General features: G+C 57.4%; 7 protein-coding genes across 7 annotated transcripts; 4 read left to right on the forward strand and 3 right to left on the reverse strand.

Moving 5' to 3' along the window:
- The first annotated feature begins 6 nt into the window (after nucleotides 1-6).
- Nucleotides 7-1,936, forward strand: TRAVEDRAFT_60246 (uncharacterized protein). The gene is made up of 6 exons (XM_008044000.1): nucleotides 7-159; nucleotides 213-466; nucleotides 523-581; nucleotides 1,034-1,318; nucleotides 1,374-1,550; nucleotides 1,608-1,936. Exons 1-6 carry the CDS (start codon nucleotides 130-132, stop codon nucleotides 1,844-1,846), a joined length of 1,044 nt encoding a protein of 347 aa, XP_008042191.1. The 5' UTR covers nucleotides 7-129; the 3' UTR covers nucleotides 1,847-1,936.
- Nucleotides 1,937-2,555: 619 nt separating this feature from the next.
- Nucleotides 2,556-5,042, forward strand: TRAVEDRAFT_153101 (band 7 domain-containing protein). The gene is made up of 11 exons (XM_008044001.1): nucleotides 2,556-2,873; nucleotides 2,938-2,967; nucleotides 3,024-3,177; nucleotides 3,235-3,523; nucleotides 3,603-3,758; nucleotides 3,823-3,933; nucleotides 3,986-4,026; nucleotides 4,088-4,246; nucleotides 4,297-4,385; nucleotides 4,441-4,524; nucleotides 4,579-5,042. Exons 1-11 carry the CDS (start codon nucleotides 2,640-2,642, stop codon nucleotides 4,909-4,911), a joined length of 1,680 nt encoding a protein of 559 aa, XP_008042192.1. The 5' UTR covers nucleotides 2,556-2,639; the 3' UTR covers nucleotides 4,912-5,042.
- A 1,655-nt stretch (nucleotides 5,043-6,697) lies between these two features.
- Nucleotides 6,698-7,156, forward strand: TRAVEDRAFT_50941 (uncharacterized protein; the record flags this gene model as incomplete). Its single annotated transcript, XM_008043754.1, has 2 exons — nucleotides 6,698-6,758; nucleotides 6,813-7,156. 2 exons carry the CDS (start codon nucleotides 6,698-6,700, stop codon nucleotides 7,154-7,156), a joined length of 405 nt encoding a protein of 134 aa, XP_008041945.1.
- Nucleotides 7,157-8,476: 1,320 nt separating this feature from the next.
- TRAVEDRAFT_153104 (trehalose 6-phosphate phosphatase) lies at nucleotides 8,477-12,338 on the forward strand. The gene is made up of 10 exons (XM_008044002.1): nucleotides 8,477-9,143; nucleotides 9,535-10,009; nucleotides 10,061-10,172; nucleotides 10,229-10,407; nucleotides 10,465-10,678; nucleotides 10,738-10,983; nucleotides 11,042-11,332; nucleotides 11,386-11,462; nucleotides 11,514-11,581; nucleotides 11,639-12,338. The coding sequence occupies exons 1-10, from the start codon at nucleotides 8,483-8,485 to the stop codon at nucleotides 12,046-12,048; spliced, it is 2,733 nt and encodes a 910-aa protein (XP_008042193.1). The 5' UTR covers nucleotides 8,477-8,482; the 3' UTR covers nucleotides 12,049-12,338.
- A 263-nt stretch (nucleotides 12,339-12,601) lies between these two features.
- TRAVEDRAFT_30828 (RNA-binding domain-containing protein) lies at nucleotides 12,602-15,253 on the reverse strand. The gene is made up of 11 exons (XM_008043596.1): nucleotides 15,020-15,253; nucleotides 14,911-14,969; nucleotides 14,556-14,850; nucleotides 14,250-14,310; nucleotides 14,106-14,199; nucleotides 13,897-14,055; nucleotides 13,689-13,842; nucleotides 13,262-13,638; nucleotides 13,053-13,203; nucleotides 12,953-12,991; nucleotides 12,602-12,890 (listed from the first exon to the last, which is right to left on the reverse strand). The coding sequence occupies exons 3-11, from the start codon at nucleotides 14,677-14,679 to the stop codon at nucleotides 12,802-12,804; spliced, it is 1,248 nt and encodes a 415-aa protein (XP_008041787.1). The 5' UTR covers nucleotides 14,680-14,850; nucleotides 14,911-14,969; nucleotides 15,020-15,253; the 3' UTR covers nucleotides 12,602-12,801.
- Nucleotides 15,254-15,594: 341 nt separating this feature from the next.
- On the reverse strand, nucleotides 15,595-16,880 carry TRAVEDRAFT_30830 (uncharacterized protein). Its single transcript, XM_008043597.1, has 4 exons — nucleotides 16,856-16,880; nucleotides 16,582-16,771; nucleotides 16,039-16,527; nucleotides 15,595-15,977 (listed from the first exon to the last, which is right to left on the reverse strand). Exons 2-4 carry the CDS (start codon nucleotides 16,757-16,759, stop codon nucleotides 15,736-15,738), a joined length of 909 nt encoding a protein of 302 aa, XP_008041788.1. The 5' UTR covers nucleotides 16,760-16,771; nucleotides 16,856-16,880; the 3' UTR covers nucleotides 15,595-15,735.
- A 1,282-nt stretch (nucleotides 16,881-18,162) lies between these two features.
- TRAVEDRAFT_50945 (DUF791-domain-containing protein) lies at nucleotides 18,163-19,813 on the reverse strand (the record flags this gene model as incomplete). The annotated part of the gene is made up of 5 exons (XM_008043755.1): nucleotides 18,163-18,351; nucleotides 18,402-18,844; nucleotides 18,906-19,348; nucleotides 19,485-19,632; nucleotides 19,696-19,813. 5 exons carry the CDS (start codon nucleotides 19,811-19,813, stop codon nucleotides 18,163-18,165), a joined length of 1,341 nt encoding a protein of 446 aa, XP_008041946.1.
- Nucleotides 19,814-20,051: the final 238 nt, after the last annotated feature.

A 20,051-nucleotide genomic window follows, 5' to 3' on the forward strand; every position in this document is an offset into this window, starting at 1 on the left:
CACCTTGCCCTCGTACTCTGTCCATCGCCCTGCTGCCGCCGCCACTCCTTGTCCCCGCTGTATTCTAGTCGCGTTTCTGCCTTGGTACGACGCCGACGAACTCTGTAATCTCAACACTACCCTCGCAAGATGGGTCTCTTTAGCGGGTGGTTCAAGAAGGTATGTTCAAAATAGATCCGCGCAACATACATGAAACTCAATTTCATTCGCAGAGCCAGCCCGACGATTACGAGCAGGTGCTCGCTGCGCTCTCGACCGACATCCAGAAGCGACAGACTCACCTGTCCGAAATCCGGTTGCGTGAGCGTCGCGCCACGCTTCTGTTCTCCGTCTACGCCATTCTCCTATGGATTGTCTACACGAGCATGTGGTATAAGGACTTCCTCCCGACCCTCACCGCGCACAAGAGGAATAGCCAGTTTGAGAAGACGGTGGAAGGCGTGCCGGTGTTCTTGGGTCCGATTGTGTACGTCCCGACCTCGATGCACATACACTCAACCTTGACATGCTATGTGCGCGCAGTATTTTGTTCATCAGGAGGATTGTGCAAATTTGGTATACCCGCATAGGAGATGCAGAAGGTGAGCGACGCGTCTACTGTGCGAGCTGTTCATATGCCTCAAGAATGCCCTTGCCTCGAATTCCATATGCGCAGACGTTATTGACATGTTGTCTGCACGACGTCAAGCACTGTACACAACGTGTCAATAGTGTTTGTCTGCAGGCTAGCTGCGTCTCACCTTCGCCCGAGCACAACTAGCCTGTAAGGCATGCATATAGCCACGTGCCCCGATTCAATACTTGTCGATGCCTGGAAGATGGCCGTTTCGCTACCTGACCTTAGCTGCACGAGCATTTGCGAAGCTCAGCTGTTGATATGCCGAGGGGCGCGCTGAAGTATGCTCTCTTGTGCGTAAGAAGACATTTGAGGCGAGGCCTGTGCCGAGTGGACATTAGTGCATTCGTAGCACTGGTCACCGATTCTTCGCCGCATTATCTTCGAAAAGGAAGCACTTAACGTGGTTATCTACAGAGAAGGCACTGGTGAAGCTGCGGAAGTTGCAGCGGGAAAAGATCGAAGAAGTCAAGCAGAAGACGAACTACTACTCTATGCGAAACCTCATCGAGCGCTACGAAGGCGGACCAGGCCCTACTCCTCCAGACACTCCTGCCGGCCTCCGCCAGCGTATTCCGCCCCAAGGCCAACAAGGCCGGATTCAGCAGCCTATCCCACAAACTCCTCAACGTAATCCGCAGGCTATGCCTCAGACGCCTATTGCCAGGACCATGTCGCCCGGGCTTAAGCAGCAGCTATCTCGTATGTCTTCATGGTGCCGGCAGGCGCGATTGAACGCTAAACTCGCGCCGCACAGCTTCTCCGCAACGGCCTCTTCCGCCTCCGCGCAAGCAATGGTTTGACAAGCTTGCGGACGCCATCCTCGGAGATGACGACGGGTCTACAACAGCTACGGGTTCGCGCTACGCGCTCATCTGCCAGAAGTGCTTCTCGCACAATGGACTTGTCAAGGAGAGCGTGTGGGAGGACGCACGTCAGTAATGCTTCAGCTCCGGTGGCTCAACATGTGTCACTGACGTTTCATCCGCAGAATACGTGTGTCCAAAGTGCGGGTACTTCAACCCCTCGGCACGCAAGATGCGTGAATTGCGCGAGGGGAAGAAGTCGCAGTCGCCGGAGGGGCGCTCTCCAGTCACGCCTGTGGCGCCCCAAGTTCCGAACGGCCAGTTCGCGCCTCCGCTTGGCGCCCCGGTAGCGGCAGAAGCGGGTCCTCATGTCGCGCAGCGTGCGCATGAGGATGCAAGTATGAGCATGGAGGTGGACTCTTAGCGCGTAATGCGCTGCAGTGGAGGCGTCGCGACCGTCGTCGCTTATTAGGTTTGTCGTTCCGGCTGTGAATTCATTGTATATGGGTTTCCCCCCGACTGTCGTGGTTGCGATGCGCCGGACTTGGTGACACGCGCAACCGTGTGCTGTAAGTGGATTTGGGCTACAGCATTTCTTCATCTATCGTAGCTGAGTTCGATCGTGCGCTTGCTAGTGGCCGAGTGGCCGCCTGGGAGCGACTTTCGGGCCGTCTCGGGCGACGGCATGCGGCGCCACTGACATGACTCCCCTATGGATTCGACGCTATGGGGCGTCAAACGTGCGCTTCGGCGGTGCATAGGTGCGAACTTAAGCTGTGCACGCCCATATACCATGGGCGATTGTGTGCCTGCCGAGTTGTTTGTTTGCTAACGCATCTAGCGCACGAACGTCTCGAATAGGCAAAAGTAGCTGTATCAGGGTGCCACGCCCGGCCTAAGCGAGGTCGGTGCTGCTGCCCAACTGTCAACAAGACGTCGACGGCAGCCGGCCGGGCGAGCTCGGAATGCATCGGAGTTGTTGTGCACACTGCACACGCCGCCCTGGTCAACTGACGATCTGGAATTGAGGCGGTGCACACGCCCATGAATAGACTATAAAGCGCGGGGCGTGCGGGGAAGCCTGTCTACTTACCTACCTTCTCACGAAGCAGCTTCGACACTCTCTCCAGGGTCGATCATCGTCACGCAAGGACAGACCCTGACTACCGACCGCCACCACACCGCCCCATTCCACCCTTGAACATCCCATTCGCGTCATGTCCAGCCTCGGCGACGGAACGACTGTGGTCGACGGCCATGTGTCGACAGTGGTGTCGGGCAACGGGAAGGCGCGTTTTGAAGAGCCGTTCAAGCCATCTGCGCACAAGGCGAGCGCAGCGAACTTCGTGTCCGCGCTCGACTACATGGAGGAGGACCGCCAGTTCTTCGTGAAGATCGAGAAGGACGGACTCATCGCCGCACTGCAGAAGCTCGATAGGCAGCTCAAGAATGTACGTACGGTTCCTTGTTCGGTTCCGTGCAGCGGGCGCAGTCTAACATTTCCGTATTTGACAGGCTGGGCGCGGACACATCCTGTCGCGCAAGGTCCGTTTACGTGCTCGGCCTCAGGCTAGCATCGCACTGACCGAGGGGAACTGCAGAAACCGACGGACTGGATTGGGAAGGAAGTTACCCCTGGACAAATCGGCCTCATTAACCATGGTGGTCTGCCCAAGGTCCTAACGCGCCCCGGACGATACCCTGGCATGCCTCTCCGAAACTGGTGGGCACGCAAGTGGGTCGGGACACTAGGACGTGCGTACGCGGCACAAACACCGCGCGATAGAGTTCTCTGACGCACGCGACACGCAGTCTCCGACACGGTCATCGAGTTCGGCGGTCTCACGGTGGTCCAGGTGTCCCAGAACCAGGCCGCAGTCGTGTCCGACCCGCAGAACCACGTCTTCGTCGTGAAGAACTCGGGCTTCGTCGCGTACGCGATCGAGGGCACGTACAACGTGCTCTCGATCGTCGACCAGACGCACCTGCCCACCATGATCAAGGACAGGATCACGAACGTCGTGCTCGGCTGGAGCCACGAGGTCACCATGCAGAGCCGCACCGGCACCGGCACGAAGCAGGATTACGTCGTCGCGCTCTTGTACGTCGCGCGCGCTCAGGCTCGGGGCTTCGGGACGGCTGCCTGACGCTGACGTGCGGTTTGACTTTGTCTGCTGTAGCTTGAACATCCCGGCGAACAACTGCGCGATTCTGCAGCGGGGTGACGATTTGGAGCTGCTCCCTGCAGGGCAGCACTACATCACATCCCCGAATGTGACGCTGCGTGGGCTGTTCACGCTCGGGGAGAACCAGATCGAGATGCCGACAAAGGATATGTACGTCCGCCGGGTGTTTTGTGTTGTTCTTGACTCTGGCTGACGAGCGACGGGACGGATATAGCTTCACGCGGGACCAGGTCCCTGTCAGCTTGACGATCTATTTGAAGTGGCAGCTCACGGAGCCGCTCAAGCTGACTACACACGGGTACAACACGCCCTACGATGCGCTCAGGTATGCTCTGCACGATTTGTTGCTGGGTTTGACCGGCCTGACCTGCGTTCAGGGACAAGACGCAGTCGATCTTGACGCAGATTGTCGCGCACTGTAAGTTCACATCCCCGTATTTCTCCACGCTTTGAGCTCACTCCTGCTATGCACCCGATAGTGGACTACAGTTCCATGGTGAAGCAGCGGTCTCTCGGACCGGACAACCTGGACGACGGCACCGACGCTTCCTCCGCGTTTTTGGATGCGCTCCGGACGCGCGCCATGGACGACCTCCACCTCGCCGCGCTCGAGTACGGTATCATCATGAAGGATCTCGGTACGCACATCTCCTCTGCTACCAGACGACCTCATTGACTCGATATACAGCGGTCATCGATCGCCAATTCAAGGGCGACATCGCGTCTACAATGGACAAGCTGACTACCCGTGCATTGCAAGCACAGGTCGAGGCCGCTGTAAGTCGCCCCCATCTTTCGAGTAAGTCCTTGTGCACTGATACTATACTCGCAGAACGTCGACAGGGAGAACAGCAACAAGATCAAGCAGGAGGAGGGTGCGCTCGCCGTCGCCCGCATCAAGGCCCAGTCGCAGAACGTCAGCCTTCGCGCTTCCTCACTCTACCACACTTACTGACACTTCTCCACACAGACAATCGCCGACTCGCAAGCGTACGGCATCGTCGCCGCGGCCGAGGCAGCAGCAAAGCGCACGCGGATCGAAGCCGAGGCACAGGCCAAGGCGACGCGCCTCGCCGCGGAGGCAGAGGCAGAGGCAATCCGCATGCGCGCGGCGGCGGACGCGGGGGTTGTCGACCAGTTCGCGCGCGAGATGGAGCTGCGCCGGACGGAGGTCACGCGCGTGCGCGCGTTCGGGTCCAAGGCGGTCTTCGTGCCTACCGACGGGCTCGGGGCGCAGATGGGCAGCGCGATGGCCGCGGGGATGGCCGCGGGACTTGGGGCGCAGAAGGTGGGGGAGAAGTAGGGCACGCGGGGGTGAGGAAGGTTTTGGTTTGGTTTTGCTTTGTTCTGATACCCTGTGTATACCACACTCATTCAGTCTATCACCTGTACAGTATCATTCCGGTAAACTATCTATGCATGCTTGTATTTCACCCCACTGAAGCGACATAGGATTAACTTGACGATAGTTGACGTGCTAGTGCTACGGCTTTCGCTGTCCCGTCTCGGTGCCTACACCGGGCTCTTCCCAGATCATCCATCATCCATCCTCCTGGCACCTTCCTCATTCTCCTCCTGAACCACTACCGTCCAACCCTCTGCTGTTCAGTATCTCGTCCTATCCTCGCCGACTTTCGGGAACACACGAGCTTCCCTGCGCATCTCAGTGGGATCCGCTGCTTCGCCTCACGCATCAGAACACGTCCGTCAACCCAGCGCGCCGCCTCAGCTTCCATGCACTCGGCATGCCCATGCCGGACAGTATCGAGATGGTCCAAAACCGGCCCTCCGCACTCTGGATATGGATGACCCCTCTACCCATCGTGGGAGAGAAGCAAGGAAGCTTTCGCGCCAATCATTGTGGGGGTCTCTCAGACCCCCTTGCGCGATTTCCTGAAGCAAAACGCACAAGCGCCCGGTCTCTCAGACCCCCTTCCCGGTTTGGGCATGTACGAATCGTGCGTTTGCCCTTCGTTTTTGCGAGACTGCAAGCCGTTCACGGTGCGTACAGTGTCCTTTCAGCTTGGTAAACCTGTCAGCTATGTTAATAGAGTAACCAAGGCTCTATATTCAGGTGCATGCGTCTTCTGCTTTGCAAACCCAAAACGAGATATGCGGAGGGGGTCTCTGAGACCCCCCTCCCATTTACCCTTCTGTCTACGAATGTCAAGCACGCCAAAGAATTTACCAGCTTAGAAAAACCGTTGCCGCCGTGCCAGGTCTGGCATATCTGCTCCATAATTTGGGGCAGCTCGCGCGATTCTCCGCATCCCGTCAGCGCGAGGCGTACGTACGCGCAAACTCTACCGCCAGGTGCCCTGGAAAGGTATAAAAGGGTGGTGAGGCGTCGGCGTCGTCCTTCGGCACCCCCCAGCCTCGCCCCGCCCCGTCCCCCGTCCTGCGTGATGGATGCGCGCTTTTCCCCTTCCGGCGGCGACATCCTTCCAGTCTCCCCCACCTATAATCCTATTGAACAGTACCCATCGGCCATCAATACAACCCTCGAAGGAGCTCCCAGTGCGCTGCTTTCCGGCGGTTACCACGCGGCGTACGACCCCTCGCAGATGGTATATATGGCGCGTTTTCCAGCCGCCGCTGGACCCGTGTACCCTCAGACAGGGAGTGTACAACACCTTCGGGTATATGGACCCAGCTCATATCGCGGGTGAGTCTTCCAATCGAGTCTCGATCACCGCGTCACCCATCTGCGGCTGTATGTGTACAGACTGACATAAAATTCGTTCAACCAGTACAAGCTTTACCCGGACCTGTTGGTCAAAATGCTGGACTCGGAACAGTCGCCCAAAACATAGTGACCGCACAAACCCTGGTTTGCACCGAGTGGCAAGTAACGAGTCCCCCTGTCGTTCCAGAGAAGACGACCCGCAGCACCCGTGGGGTCGAGATAGCCGTAAGTGGACTCGTTCGCCATATGCTACGCAGTCTGCAGCAAAATTGATCGACCAACGCTCGGACAGTGCACCAATTGCCGTGCAGTAAAGAAGAGATGCAGCCAACACACTCCTTGCGAGACCTGCGTCAAGCACGGCAAGGCCGACACGTGCGTCAGAGCTGAAAAGAAGACTCGCATGAGTCGCAGTGGACTCCCGGTGCAAGCTACTCAGGATACCTCCCTGTCGGCGCATCCCAGTTGGTGTCCAACAACCTCATTCAGTCTCGTTTGCCTTACGCATGCACTTGCAGCGCCCACAGCGCCTGTCCTGAAGTCTCCGGAATACAGCGACCAACTCGCCCTCTCCTCCAACCTATCCACCTCCTTTGACGGCGCTCCGCACCTCACCGTCAACCGCCCTGTGGACCAGAGCTTCATCGTCAGCTCACAGTATCATCCTCCCGACCCGTCTGCAACCCTCACGTGGTGTGGCGTGATGAATCCGCCTCCTGGTCGTTCCCCCGCAAACGAAAGCTGGTCCTGGGATGATACTTCAGCTTCAGGACCTAGCGATCACCCCGGCGGTCAGGATACCTCCACTTGCGCCAACGACAGTGCGGTCCCAGCGGACACTCTGCGCTTTGGATCATACTAGGCATACGCTGGGTGTTCGTACGCGGTTTCCAGTGCTGTTATGTTTGCTTATCGTTCCATCTTGACCTGCTATCGCGTTATGTCGCTGATCGTGCTTCCGCAGTACTAGCTGCTGTATATCGACTGTTAGGGCTTCGTTTCTTGGTGATACCCGTATGAAACTATACTCACGCACTTCATGATACAACTCATATCATGTAGTAGTGAGTGATGAACGCTGGTGGTGAGCAGGTGTATGTCGAGGAAAATTCACCACGCCGGTCAATCCGGTCCTTGTATACCGGAAGTAAGCCTTCAAGATCGGTGCGAAATGTAACGGTGAGCTGCACGGCAGAGTCATTCGTGTGCTGATACTCGCTCAGCTCAATTTATGTCTGTGCTCTAGAGACGCTCAGGGGGAAATCAGAGCTCGTTCGCTCATGCGCACATCCCGATGCGAGAAAGTGGAACATCTGGGATCCCAGCAGCAGCGGTACGTCCGCGCCGTCCACCCCGCGCATCAACGGGTATTCCCCGGTCAGGGGTGCATTCCGGGCTGGGCGCGCGGTTTTCTGGGTGTTCTGACATTCGACAAAAAGGACGGTCGGCACCGGTTATGGCAGAAGGCGGACAGACTTACGCCGAAGTTTTAGCGAGGTCGCTGCTTTTCGGGGGGTTCTTTTGTCGAAGCGCTGACCGTTCTGTATCTAGGCTGTTCTTCGAAGACTGCGTTCGAAGAGAGCAGATGTCCGCGATTGGTAGAATTGATTGAGCGTATCGTATCTTGCAGAAGAGCTGACATGTAAATCTGCGCCTAACCGTCGATGAACTCTGCAGGAGTACCCCCAGAACGACTGTTGTCTCAAGAGTGAGGTATATAGTGGAATATTGATAGCCGCACGCATGTTATGTGTTGGGTGCTGGCCAAAGGTTTACGAAAAAAACATGTGCTGATGCTGGGTATCAGGGCCATCCAGGAGAGGGTCCGTTTCGACGAGCGGTGATCACTGAAAGCGAGCGTTGCTTCCCACCGAAGAAGCGGTCGTACGTTGCACTCGACAAACAGAAGACACACTGCACCCGGGATCCGCGACAGAGGGCGCAAGAACATCGATGGAGAGAACGTGCGCTTGTGGGCGCCTACGGGCGGCGGTGAGTAGAGTGGTCTAGATTTGGACATAATTGGTGGGGTTTTCCGGATTAGGCGATGACGCACGGGACGACTGGATTGGGCGGAAGGCGATAGAGATGCAGAGTCGATACCGCGTCCCGTCGACTACATATACCTTCACGCTCCCTTTTTCGCCTCTGCACCCCCCTCTTCCCCTCCCCCACCTCCCCCGCCGCCATGGACAGCTTCGCGGAGCCACACAGGCCCATCGACCACACCGTCGCCCTCGCAGACGTCCGCACTGAAGTCCGCAAACTCGAGGCCGAGCTCCACGAGAAGGGCGTCCCACTCTCCGGACGCATCATTCAAGTATGCCATTACCTGCCAGTTACTTGCGCGTTTTCGCGCCGTGCGCGCCCAGCAGACATCCCTAGTCCTCCAGCCACGCCTCCCGCAAAGGCGTCCGACATCCCCCCTTCCCCCGTAGAGGCCGAGCACACCGACTCCGCACTTCCAGCACCGCGCGGCGCGGTCCCAGAGCCGCCTTCGTCTCAATGGTCTGTTAACGTCCGCTACGGCCATTCTGCGATGGTCAGCGGCATCGACTCGCTAGCGAGCACGCACGAGCAAATCCTCATCGGGTGGACGGGAGACATCGAGTCCTCGTCAAGTGCGGTCCCTCAGGCTGCCGCCCAGTCTTCTTCGGGCCCTTCGGACCTTCCCACCAGCAAGGTCTCCGCGAGCGAACTCAGCGGAGACGACAAGAAGGAGCTGGAGGCGCTCCTGGACGAGTACAAGTCGCGCGACGAGCCCCAAGACGGGAAGAAGATTCGCTACGTCCCAGTATGGCTCGACGATAAGGACGCGCATGGGCACTACGACGGATACTGCAAGCAAAGTGAGTTTACGTTCCTCTCGCCCTTCCGTTCTCCGTCCGGGAGGATATGGCCTTCCTATATCCGACCGTTAGAGCCTGATAACGGGCACTCTCCACCGGATTGGTAGCGTGGTCTAGGTGCTTCTTGGATCTGCGCGTGCGCTTGCATGGCTCGCGGCCGCTGTCGCTGTATTGTCGGGCCGGTGCCGGGAGGTTCCCGGACCTCGAATCCCCTTAAGCTTCGTTGAATTGCGCGGAGTTGATTGAACGACACTGTGCAATTGCCTAATGCGCAACGGGTGTTAGTGCATCGCCTCTGCACCATCTGGGCAGCCGACGCGTGACGTACAAAATCACCTGTGTCCCGCTCTGATATCACGATGGTACAGAAACTGATGACTTTTGCCTACAGCACTCTGGCCGCTCTTCCACTATCTGCTGTGGCAAGATGTCGCCACCGAATACGCGTCTGCAGACGCACACTGGGCACCCTACTCGGCAGTCAACGCCGCGTTCGCTCGTCGCGTCGCCGAGGTGTACCGGCCCGGAGACCTCGTCTGGATTCACGACTACCATCTTCTCCTCGTCCCTGCACTCCTGCGGCAGGCAGTCCCCGACGCCGCAGTCGGCCTCTTTGTGCACACGCCCTTCCCGAGTTCGGAGGTATTCCGGTGCCTGCCTCGCAGGAAGGAGATCCTGGACGGCATGCTCGGCGCGAACCTTATCTGCTTCCAGACGTACTCGTACTCTCGGCACTTCACATCTTCGTGTGTTCGGGTATGTGGATACGAGGTGACGCCGCGCGGGGGCATCGATGTGCAGGGGCATGTCACCGCCATCGGATACTCCCCTGTAGGTGTCGACGCGAATCGCGTTGCGAAGGACATGTAAGTACCGGTGTTGGGTTGGTGTCTATATGAGGCTGACACAAGATTCAGTCTTCGCCCTGGCATCGAGCCTAAGCTCAACGCCCTGCGTGCACTATACGAGGGCAAGAAGATCATCGTCGGCCGGGACAAGCTCGACGTTGTCAAGGGAGTTGTTCAGAAGGTCAGGATATTCATTGAGCAAGCCTTGGCATGAATCTTAACGACGCTTCTCTCCAGCTTCGCGCCTTCGAGAAGTTGCTTCAGGACTACCCCCAGTGGATTGGCAACGTCGTCCTTATCCAGGTCACGTCTCCTGCCCTGACGGACTCGCCCAAGCTCGAACGGCAGGTTTCTGAGCTCGTCGCCCACATCAACGGCGAATATGGCTCGCTAGACTTCATCCCCGTGCATCACTAGTAAGTACTCTATCCACCCGGCCTTCTTCTGCGGTATTCATCGGTCTATATGCACAGCCACCAGACGATCAAGAAGGACGAATTCTATGCGCTTTTGTCTGTTGCCGATCTGGGCGTCATCACCCCGCTTCGCGACGGTATGAACACCACCTCGATGGAGTTCGTCATTTCGCAGGAGCGCTCTAAGAAGAGCCCGCTGATCCTGTCGGAGTTCATGGGCATCTCGAGCACCATGACTGAGGCCCTCCAGATCAACCCATGGAACCTGAGCGTGCGTCTTTTGGATGTGCGTGGCGCGAATGCGGCTGACACGGAATCTCAATTTGGCAGGAGGTCGCGGCTGCCATGCACCGTGGGCTGACAATGCCGGATGACGAGAAGGCACGCCGCCACCTGCAGCTATATAAGACCGTCACGACGCACACGTCGCACACCTGGGCCACGATCCTCACGAAGAAACTTCTAGAGCGTCTCGGAAGCCAGAACATGGCGCGTCAGACCCCGTTCATCCCCAAGGGCCAGCTCGAGCAGCACTATCTCAAGGCGAAGAAGCGCCTCTTCCTCTTCGATTACGACGTACGTGCTATCGAGTGACGATGTTCTGACGTATGCTGATGGCCACGATGACAATCAGGGGACGCTCGCGCCGATAGTGAAGACGCCCAGTGCGGCGACGCCGACGAAGGACACGCTCCTCGCCCTCGAGACGCTGGCTGCGGACCCGCAGAACATCGTGTACATCATCTCTGGGCGCGACGGTGAGTTCCTCGAGACGCATCTCGGGCATATCAAGAACCTCGGCATGTCCGCCGAGCACGGTGGCTTCATCCGCGAGCCCGGCTCGTCGACGTGGTCCAACTTCACCGAGTCGCTCGACATGAGCTGGATGAGCGAGGCGCTCGAGATCTTCAAGTACTACACTGAGGTGCGTTTGCCGTTGATATGCTATGGACAAGGTGCTAACATGTGTCGTTATAGCGCACGACGGGCAGTCACATCGAGGTCAAAAAGAGTTCGATCACTTGGCACTACCGTTCGGCAGATCCGGAGTGGGGGTAAGTATATCCGACGGCAGACACCATACACCTCGCTGACGCCCTTCGTAGTCTCTTCCAGTGCCATCAGTGCCAGGATCTTCTCGAGAACAACCTCGCACGCAAGCGGCCCATCGAAGGTACGCATACTTTGCTGACTATATGCGCATATACTCGTGCTAATCCCGTCCATCTAGTCTTGGTCGGAAAGAAGAACCTCGAGGTTCGCCCTCTCGCGATTAACAAGGGCGAGATCGTCAAGCGGATCCTCTACTTCCACCCCGACGCCGAGTTCGTCTTCTGCGCGGGCGACGACAAGACCGACGAGGACATGTTCCGCGCGCTCCTGCTGTTCCCCAACAACGAGACGCACGCGCGCCTCGACCCGCCGCTCTCCGTCACGCTCCTCGCGACGGGCAAGGAGGCGGAGAAGTTCAAGACCGTCGACCTCGCGATCGAGCGCGACGCGGTGTTCACGACCGCCGTCGGGCACAGCAGCAAGCGCACGCTCGCCGTGTGGCACGTCACGACGCCCGAGGAAGTCGTCGAGCACATGCTCTACCTCGTGCGCGTCGCCGGCTCCGCCGAGCCCAGCAGCAGCCTATAGATGCGAGGCGCGCAATCACGACCGCGACGAACGGCAAGGCGAAGAGGGGACAGCAGCAACAGCAACAGTGTATCATCAAAGGTGTATCATACAGACGACTCTCACATATCTCGGCGGGCGGACGTTTTCTCTCTCTCGGGCTCCATGCTTACACGCCCAGTGCTTACCATCCCTCTGTAATGGCGGCGCGACGCCGCCTGGGCGTACGACGACGTGGTAGTTGTGGACTTCTTTCTTGATTTTGTACCAATATACGCATAGACATACACAATCTCATCGGTTCACCGTCCTCATCATTTGCGCATGCCAGTGACCCCTTCCGCACTTTGGTCCCCCGACCGGTAAACCACACTTCGACATGTCTCATGGTGGATGATTTAATGGTGGACGTCCTCGACCCGGCCTCACAGACTCTTACTGCACACCATGTCCGGGAGCAACGTCCCCCGACCAACCGCTCACGTTGAAGGCCCTAAACCGACAACCTATTACGGTGTGCGTATCACGCACAGACTGCACACGTGTTCCATATTGCTTGCATCCGACCGAGTAGGGCAGGGCAATAATGTCAATTGCACTGGCATATACTGGCAGAACATATCGTAGTAGAATAAGCACAGGGCATGAGTGACGGGACTGCTGTTCGCACATCTGAGATACAGATACATAGAGAAGGGGCGAGAGGCATCGCGGAAGCGGGCAAGCGTTCGTGAACGTGTCCGCACAAGAAAATAGGTACAGCGCAGAGGCGGTTTAGATGGCCTCGGCCTGCATGGGGACCGCCTGGCCGCCCTTGGCGGCGCCGGGCGAGAACGTGTGCCAGCGGTCGTTGAAGCGGACGTCTGCGGAGGGAGGGCGGTCAGCGACTTCGCTCGGATATATGTACAAATGGAGATGTGCGTACCGAGCGGCCGTCCACCGTACATGTACTGCTGGAATTTTGCTGTAAAGCGGTACGGCGTTATTACCGCAGCTACGCGATAGAGCTAGCTGACGAGACGTACCGATCGCGGTCTCCGCTTCCGGAACAAGGGCAAATTGTACAACACCGCAGCCTTTCGAGCGCGTGCCCTCGTACAGGATCTCGGCGAGCTCGACCTGGCCAGTGGTTTCGAAGAGCTCGACCAAGTCCTCGTTCGCAGTGGACCACGGCAGCTTTCACACGAGCGTCAGTATATGCTACCTAAACGCTCCTGAACGACCGAACACTCACGTTGCGGACCATGATCTGCTGCGACGGCTCGGGCTCAAAGGCAGCGGCACCAGCAGCGGCACCATAAGGAGCGGTGGCGCCACTTGCCGTATACGCGCCGGTGTCGCTGTATGCACCCAAGCGCAAACCTCCCTGAGAGTCTGGCCCAGAGTAGTCCGCATACAAGTCTTGGCTGGAGAAGTCCCGCCCACCTGCAGCTCCACCGAACCCGCCCCGGAAGCCACCGCGGAAGCCGCCGCCACGGAGACCGCCACGGAGACCTCCACGCGCGCCGCCACGGACACCGCCACGGTACGAGCCCGGGCCAGTGAGGCCTGCGTATCGGTCCTCGCGGACCTCAAGGGTGCGTCCGTACCAGTCGAAGCCATTGTACATGCCTGGATTCAAGTTAATCGTGGGATGTAAAGGAAGTGGGAAGAGAACGCACTGATGGCCTGCTGCGCGTCCTTCGCAGTCTCGAAGATGACCGTGCCGGAGCCCTTGGGGCGACCGTCCAGTCCGATATTGATATCAGCCCGGATGATGTTGCCAGCAGAACGGAACAGGTCCTTCAAGTCCTGCCAGCCGGCTTGGTAAGGCAGCTGCGAAAGATAGATTAGGGCAAGCGGGGGATGGATAGCTTGGTGGCCACTAACATTACCAACGTAGAGTTGGTTCCCAGGGTTCAAACCACCAAAGTGGTTGTGAGAGGCAGGGCGAGGCGGGGGTGCTGCATTCAGCCCCTGTCCAGCCATGGCCATGCCAATTTTACCCGGAACGGGCGTGGCGCCGAAACGAGACTCATGCTCGCGGTCCTGGGCAGCGTCAGAATGGTGTACGACAGACTATATGCGCTGCGACTCACTTCACGAATGAAGACTGGACGACTCAGGAGGAGCTGTTCAGAGAGTTCACGGATGGCGCGTTGAGCATCCTCTTGGTTGGCATATTCGACGATACTGTGAGAGCCGGTGAGTCTTTGACGAGCGTACTAGGGGAGAATACGTACCCGCAACCCTTCGAGACGCCAGTAGGAGTGATTAAGACTTCGGCGAAGAGGACCTCACCAGCTAACCAAACCCAAAAAGAAAGCTCCCATCAATAACCATCCTCTCAACCAGTTGCCCCGTCAGTAAACCAAGAAACCCCTCCCCGCGAAAGACTCCGGTGCAACGACGGCCTCCGATGGAATGATCGCACGATCTCGCCTTGATCTCGCAGCTCATGACGCGGCCTCCTCCTCCTGCGAAGTAACCCCTCTCCGTACCCCAAACCAAAAGGTAACAAAAAACTGATCTGAGATTCCCCCACCCACCTCCCCTCATGAATTCCATCAGGTCCCGGTACCTGACATCGTAGCTGAGATTACCGACGTAGACGCGATTTTCTCTCTTGCTTTGCTTGGCGAACTCGACGGCTTCTTCGTGCGGGGCGTTCATGGGGCCACCGAGGGAGCGTGCGAACGGCTCGGAGGCTCTGCGGTCACGACTGCGCGAGCGAGAGCGGGAACTAGGAGATCTCGAATGCGAGCGCCGTGACTTGCGCCTGGGGGAACCCGACCTTCTCCGTGGACGTGAAGGAGAACGACTCCGCGAACGACGCGGGCGACGCTAAAATACAGTAGTTAAGACCTATGGGGTACCCTTTCGCGCGACAGGTGCGGTACTCACCTCCCCATTGCGTCTGTCATCAGGCTCCCAGTGGTCGCCACCGCTCCTGCGACTGCGGCCTACCGGCAGCGTGAGCACCCTCCACGACACAAACAGTGAGGTTACGCACCAGACTCGCGACGGTCGCGGTCTCTGTCGCGATCCTTGTCGCGAGGCTCGCGCCGGTCTCTGTCCCGCTCGCGGTCCCTATCGCGATCCGCGTCGCGGTCTCTTTCCCGCTCTCTCTCGCGGTCCTTCCTGTCGTCCACCTCTTCCTTCACCTGCATATCGACGTCCATGGCAAGAGTATCAGAGAAGCGTGAAATGGCGATGTGGCGGGAAGAGACAAGCGGAATTTTCGCTCCTGACTTAATGAGCGCTTTTGTGGTCGGAGTTTGAAAGGAACCTTTTAGGGAACATACCTACTCGCTGCGTTTTGCGCAACATCGCTCACCATAATTTCTTCCTTTCCACGTTGAGAGAGTACGGAAGCCTCCGCAGCGGTACCTATGGCCGTTGAATCATGTACATCGCTAGAGGAGGGAACATGAGATGTGATTATGTTGCCAAATATAGACGCGCGAACTGAAGGTGGCGATCGCGTCGCATCGTCCTCGGGACACTAGTACTGGTAAGTACTGGCGTTTCGCTATATGACTAGACTCGGAAATGAGGTGCTATATGATAAGACGTAGAGACATTGCTGGTAAGGATACATGTTGGGATTAATTAATCTGACAGGAATAATAGCCTTCGAGCTGTACAAATGTGCAATAGTTCAACGTCCGTTGAGGGAGTCCCTGGGGTATGAAGGATGCAACATGGAAAGCAAACTAAAAATACGGATCATGAGCCCGATACTCTTCGCGATATGTCGTGTGGGCCAGATTCTTCTGACACCACCGACAACGCAGGCGATAGCATGATGACGGAGGTAAACATCGCCGAAGACTGCGTGATGGACGTCGGCGCAGATGAAGTTGCCGTCTTCGAGCTCTGCGCAGACCGAGCAGGCGTGGGGCGGTATATCCTGCTCAGCCGCCGGAAGGGACTCCTGATCTCTGCTGTTGGTGGCTCTTTTGGCGGAGCTGCGCGAGAGGGATGTGAGTCCATGTTGTGTCAGGGAGTTGGTGATAACATTTGACTGACCATCGAACAGCACGTCGATCCCCTTCTCCGGTATATGTCGTCGATGGCGCACCCTCCGGGCCGACCGCCGACGCACGTAGAATAGCGTCAGCGCCACGATGAGGACCACGCCTATCGCCGCGACTGCGATGCCCGCAATGGCACCAGCGGAGAGCCCTTTTGAAGGGGATGCCGTCGGTGGCGCGGAGTCTGGGGACGCGGTGCCTCCAGACGATGACGAAGATGATGAGGAGCTTGAAACCTGCGAGGCATCCCCATTGACTCCGCCAGTGTACTCGATGTAGTCAAGGCTGAAAGTGCCGCCAACTACTGTGATTACCAGCTCATGCAGGCCTGGTTGTAACGGTGCTGAAGGGAAGAAGAACGGATAGTTGAATTGAGTAGGGGATGTTCGACCGATGTTGGTGACCACAGGCGGGGCGTCGTCCAGCTTGTAGCTGCTCGAGCTACCCGCGGTGTCGACAGACCCATAGACCGTGATAAACGTGCCTAGCAACCGGACGATAAGTATGCGTTGCAAGAGCCAGTTGCGCCGCTGCTCACCGTTGAAAGTGAACGTCACGAACGATCCCGTAGCGTTCGATGAATGGCTCGTCTTCTGGTAGTCCTGCTCGGCTCCGCCCTGGACCCAGTTTCCGTTATATTGAAGTCGGGGGCTCGCGTCATCAATCTGCAGCAGCAGGCTGCCATTTCCGGATTCAAATTGCGTCGGAGATGCCATAGGCAATATATCCTGTCATCGGCAACCCCGCGAAGCGAGATCCCACGTTAGCTCACGATCGGTGCACAGCACCCCACTTAGCAAAGAGGAACTTACCAGGAAAGAGTGGAGGACGCGCCGGTCCCGGGCACTTTGGGGTGGTGGTAGAGAATACGTATGCGGAGAAACTGGGAGGAGTCTCGAAACCTAGACACCACCCGCGCTCTATACATATGCTCATCGCCGCCCGTGACCCGTAAGGACGCCCGTACGGCAAGCCGAAGCACAATCAAGATCTCGTATTATCAGCGGCGTTAGCCTTCCTCGATCTTTGAAATGAGCAGCCGCGGGTGCCCGTAATACAGCTACACACCTTCGCGCCCTTCTATCCTTGAAACGGTGACAGCGGGGAGCACCTGAGCTCGGAAGCACGCTCGTTGCGAACCCATCCGTGGGTACCTTTCCCCGCCCGCAACGCAAATCGGAAGTGCGGTAAGAACTGAGTGAGCAGCATGCGATGCAGGTGGTGTGTGCGCGGGCGAGACATCACCTGATGTTCTGAAACTGGAGTGTTGTTGGGATAACAGATCCCGTCAGAGCATAGCAATGGGGGCACTGCCCAAATCACGGACGCGGCGACACATCACTGTGCAACTCGGCGCTAGCCGTCGGAATCAATAGTGAAGCTTGCTAGTCACTATGTTGGTCAACCGCTGAGTGCGATGAGATCCATTGATTCAGCTCGGAAACCTGCTCTCCGGAAGGTCAGTGCGAGATATCTGGATGGAGATGGGGCTCACCGGGAGACCACCTCGCGATGGAGACAGAGTGGTCACCGCTGGGACACACAGAACGATTCCATCCATGCCTTCCAGATAGGAAGGCGTCATTGCTGCGCGAGGATGTACACATGAACTTTCCGTCCGTGCATCTGCCGTGGGAAGCCCTGTCTCTATCCTCGTTTCCATACTTCAACGGAGTTCTGGACGTGCCGATACTCACCAACAGTGCCATGCCCACCGTAGCCGCTTGTCTAGTGGCATAGTGCCCGAGGAATGGTATCCTGGACAGCTTCACCATGCATCGCAAGCATCAGACGAAATCTACGGCGCTGGGTGGTCGGGGGATCCGCTCAGTACTGCCACGTTGCCGAGCTTATGCTGGGATTTGGAAAAGGTCCCATGCGGCGTGAAAGCGCGCTGTGGCGTAGCGATCCTGAGGTGTAGTGGCGAACAACTAAAATAGATTGCTCAGTACGCCCGTGCTCTAGTCTGAGGAATACAAGCAGGGATGTGTGGTGCAACCAAAGGCGCGTAGCCACGGATGACGCAACCGCTAGCAATGACTGAGGCACCAACAACGAAGAGATTCGCAGGGAAGTGTGGTCCATCCTGGTCGCTAAGGGGGCATGGCAAGGGCTGTATTCATTCCACCCGCAGGCTCGCCAGCGCGGGACCTCGAGTGCTACCGAGGAACACGAAGGCAGTGACGAGTGCCGAGAGAAGGAGGAGAAGGGAACAGGCGGAGAGGACGAAGTGTCGCGCCGAAGCAACGCCCGTCATGAGCGACACGACGACAAATACGTTCAGAGGCACTCGGAAGAGCGAGAACAGCTGCTACGTAGTGAGTGGCTACCTCTCGCTCACATTGCAAGAACACGTACCGTCGCCCTGTGCTCATCCGGTACGAGCTTCCCGCGCAGCATGCCCTGCACCGGATAATACACCCCCACACACGCCTCGTAAGCGCAGAACGCCCAGAACCGTAAGCGTTCGTGTCTTGTCGCAGTGCTGATGATAAACGCAAATGCCCCCACGGCGCAGACGGCGGAGCTGAGCTTCGCGTGGAAAGCCACTGTGCGCTCGTCATCGTGGCTGGACGAAGACACGTCGGCCATCGGGCTTGGCTCGTTCAGCGAGACAACGGCGCCGTATAGGAGAGCACCGAAGGTCATCGAAAGCATGAAGGAGGAAAAGATGTACCCGAGCGGAAGGGCGTGGTTCGGCGAAGCGGCCTCTTGGAGGAAAGGTACCCAGAGAAACACGAAGAGATACATGGACCCCTCGAAGCACATCTGGATGAACCCGAGCACGAATAGTCGTTTATCTGTCGTGATAGTACCGTGGTTAGCCTCGACACGAACCTGATAGAGTAAATACAAACTGACCAGCGCAAGCGACTGCCCAAGCCTGCGAGAGGTGTTGTATATTGAGAATGCTCCCCGCAGACACTCCGGTTCCTCCATAGTTCTCCTGCCAGGTGATAGATATAACGACTAGAGTCAAAAGCAGCAGAGCCCCGCTCGCCAGGAAGGGGCTACTAAGAAGAGCACTGTACTCCACCAATTTGTTGCTTGCGATACCGGCCACGGTCGCGGCTATGCTATTGACAAGCGTTGCGTGCCCAAATATGGTCGATAAGTCGTGCGATGAGATGGAGAGTGTATTTGCCGAGGATACTAGCCAGGATTCGAAGCAGGAGAAGAGGATTGCGGTAGAGAATCCACCGAGGAAACGCCCCACAAAGAGTAGTGGCAGACTGGTAATCTGGATGATTCCGCAAGCGATGGCATAGGTGACGCAGAATACCATGCACATTCTCTTCCTCCCGCTGCATAGTGTGTCAGTAACATGGACGTGAATTCGGCACCGAGGGCACAAATTCGCGCAGCATCGTGACACATCTTTTATGGAGCCGAAAAGTGCTCACACGGATTCATGTCCCCATGGTGAATCATCGTACTTACTATTGATCTGCCCAGACACCAACAGCAGGAGCAGATATTCCTGCGGTCAGGAAACCGAGGACGAACAAGAGGGCGACCAATCGTTCCGGAAGGTCGTGTTGCTCCTTGTAGACGGAGTAGATGTAAGGTCCTTGTAACCAATCCGAACCTTTGTGAGGAGTCAGTACTCTTAAAAGGCTGGAGTAGATACACGATCGAAGGAAGCACATACCCATGGCGAGCCCATACACCCACAGATACCGGCGTGACAACTGGGCAACGACCTCGGATTGGGTGACACCGTCTTGCGAAATGGGTTTGAATGTGGCAAAGACATATCGTTGAAGCATCAGAAACGCAGCACACACAAGGACCAGGAGCACAAGTTGCCATTCGTAAAAGGAAGTCATGACACCGGCACAGTTCAAGCTCAGGAATATCAAGTCGTCAAGGTCCAGAAAGTGAGAGTCGTGGTGCTGCCAAGCGTGTGCCTATGACAGTAATCCCGTTCGTTGCATGTAGCCCGCGGCAGTGGGAGTGGCGAGAGTAGACATATTCTCGAGGGAACGCGAGCAACTAGTTTAGCAC

Source organism: Trametes versicolor, assembly GCF_000271585.1.
Source record: "Trametes versicolor FP-101664 SS1 unplaced genomic scaffold TRAVEscaffold_10, whole genome shotgun sequence".
In the NCBI taxonomy this organism is placed as follows: Eukaryota; Fungi; Basidiomycota; class Agaricomycetes; order Polyporales; family Polyporaceae; genus Trametes; species Trametes versicolor.

What these genes read in the sequence shown, in the direction of transcription:
- TRAVEDRAFT_60246 (XM_008044000.1), top strand. Translation starts at nt 130, where the DNA reads ATGGGTCTCTTTAGCGGGTGGTTCAAGAAG. An exon ending in GTGTTCTTGGGTCCGATTGT is followed by an intron (nt 467 to 522) that starts GTACGTCCCGAC and finishes ATGTGCGCGCAG; the next exon opens with TATTTTGTTCATCAGGAGGA. An exon ending in GAGCGTGTGGGAGGACGCAC is followed by an intron (nt 1,551 to 1,607) that starts GTCAGTAATGCT and finishes TTTCATCCGCAG; the next exon opens with AATACGTGTGTCCAAAGTGC.
- TRAVEDRAFT_153101 (XM_008044001.1), top strand. Translation starts at nt 2,640, where the DNA reads ATGTCCAGCCTCGGCGACGGAACGACTGTGGTCGACGGCCATGTGTCG. An exon ending in GATTACGTCGTCGCGCTCTT is followed by an intron (nt 3,524 to 3,602) that starts GTACGTCGCGCG and finishes TGTCTGCTGTAG; the next exon opens with CTTGAACATCCCGGCGAACA. An exon ending in ACGCCCTACGATGCGCTCAG is followed by an intron (nt 3,934 to 3,985) that starts GTATGCTCTGCA and finishes ACCTGCGTTCAG; the next exon opens with GGACAAGACGCAGTCGATCT.
- TRAVEDRAFT_153104 (XM_008044002.1), top strand. Translation starts at nt 8,483, where the DNA reads ATGGACAGCTTCGCGGAGCCACACAGGCCCATCGACCACACCGTCGCC. An exon ending in AATCGCGTTGCGAAGGACAT is followed by an intron (nt 10,010 to 10,060) that starts GTAAGTACCGGT and finishes CACAAGATTCAG; the next exon opens with TCTTCGCCCTGGCATCGAGC. An exon ending in TCAAGGGAGTTGTTCAGAAG is followed by an intron (nt 10,173 to 10,228) that starts GTCAGGATATTC and finishes GCTTCTCTCCAG; the next exon opens with CTTCGCGCCTTCGAGAAGTT.
- TRAVEDRAFT_30828 (XM_008043596.1), bottom strand. Translation starts at nt 14,679, where the DNA reads ATGAACGCCCCGCACGAAGAAGCCGTCGAGTTCGCCAAGCAAAGCAAG. An exon ending in GGACGCGCAGCAGGCCATCA is followed by an intron (nt 13,639 to 13,688) that starts GTGCGTTCTCTT and finishes ACTTGAATCCAG; the next exon opens with GCATGTACAATGGCTTCGAC. An exon ending in GGAAGCGGAGACCGCGATCG is followed by an intron (nt 12,992 to 13,052) that starts GTACGTCTCGTC and finishes ACCGCTTTACAG; the next exon opens with CAAAATTCCAGCAGTACATG.
- TRAVEDRAFT_30830 (XM_008043597.1), bottom strand. Translation starts at nt 16,759, where the DNA reads ATGGCATCTCCGACGCAATTTGAATCCGGAAATGGCAGCCTGCTGCTG. An exon ending in CGTGACGTTCACTTTCAACG is followed by an intron (nt 16,528 to 16,581) that starts GTGAGCAGCGGC and finishes TCCGGTTGCTAG; the next exon opens with GCACGTTTATCACGGTCTAT. An exon ending in GATCGACGTGCTGTTCGATG is followed by an intron (nt 15,978 to 16,038) that starts GTCAGTCAAATG and finishes CCTCTCGCGCAG; the next exon opens with CTCCGCCAAAAGAGCCACCA.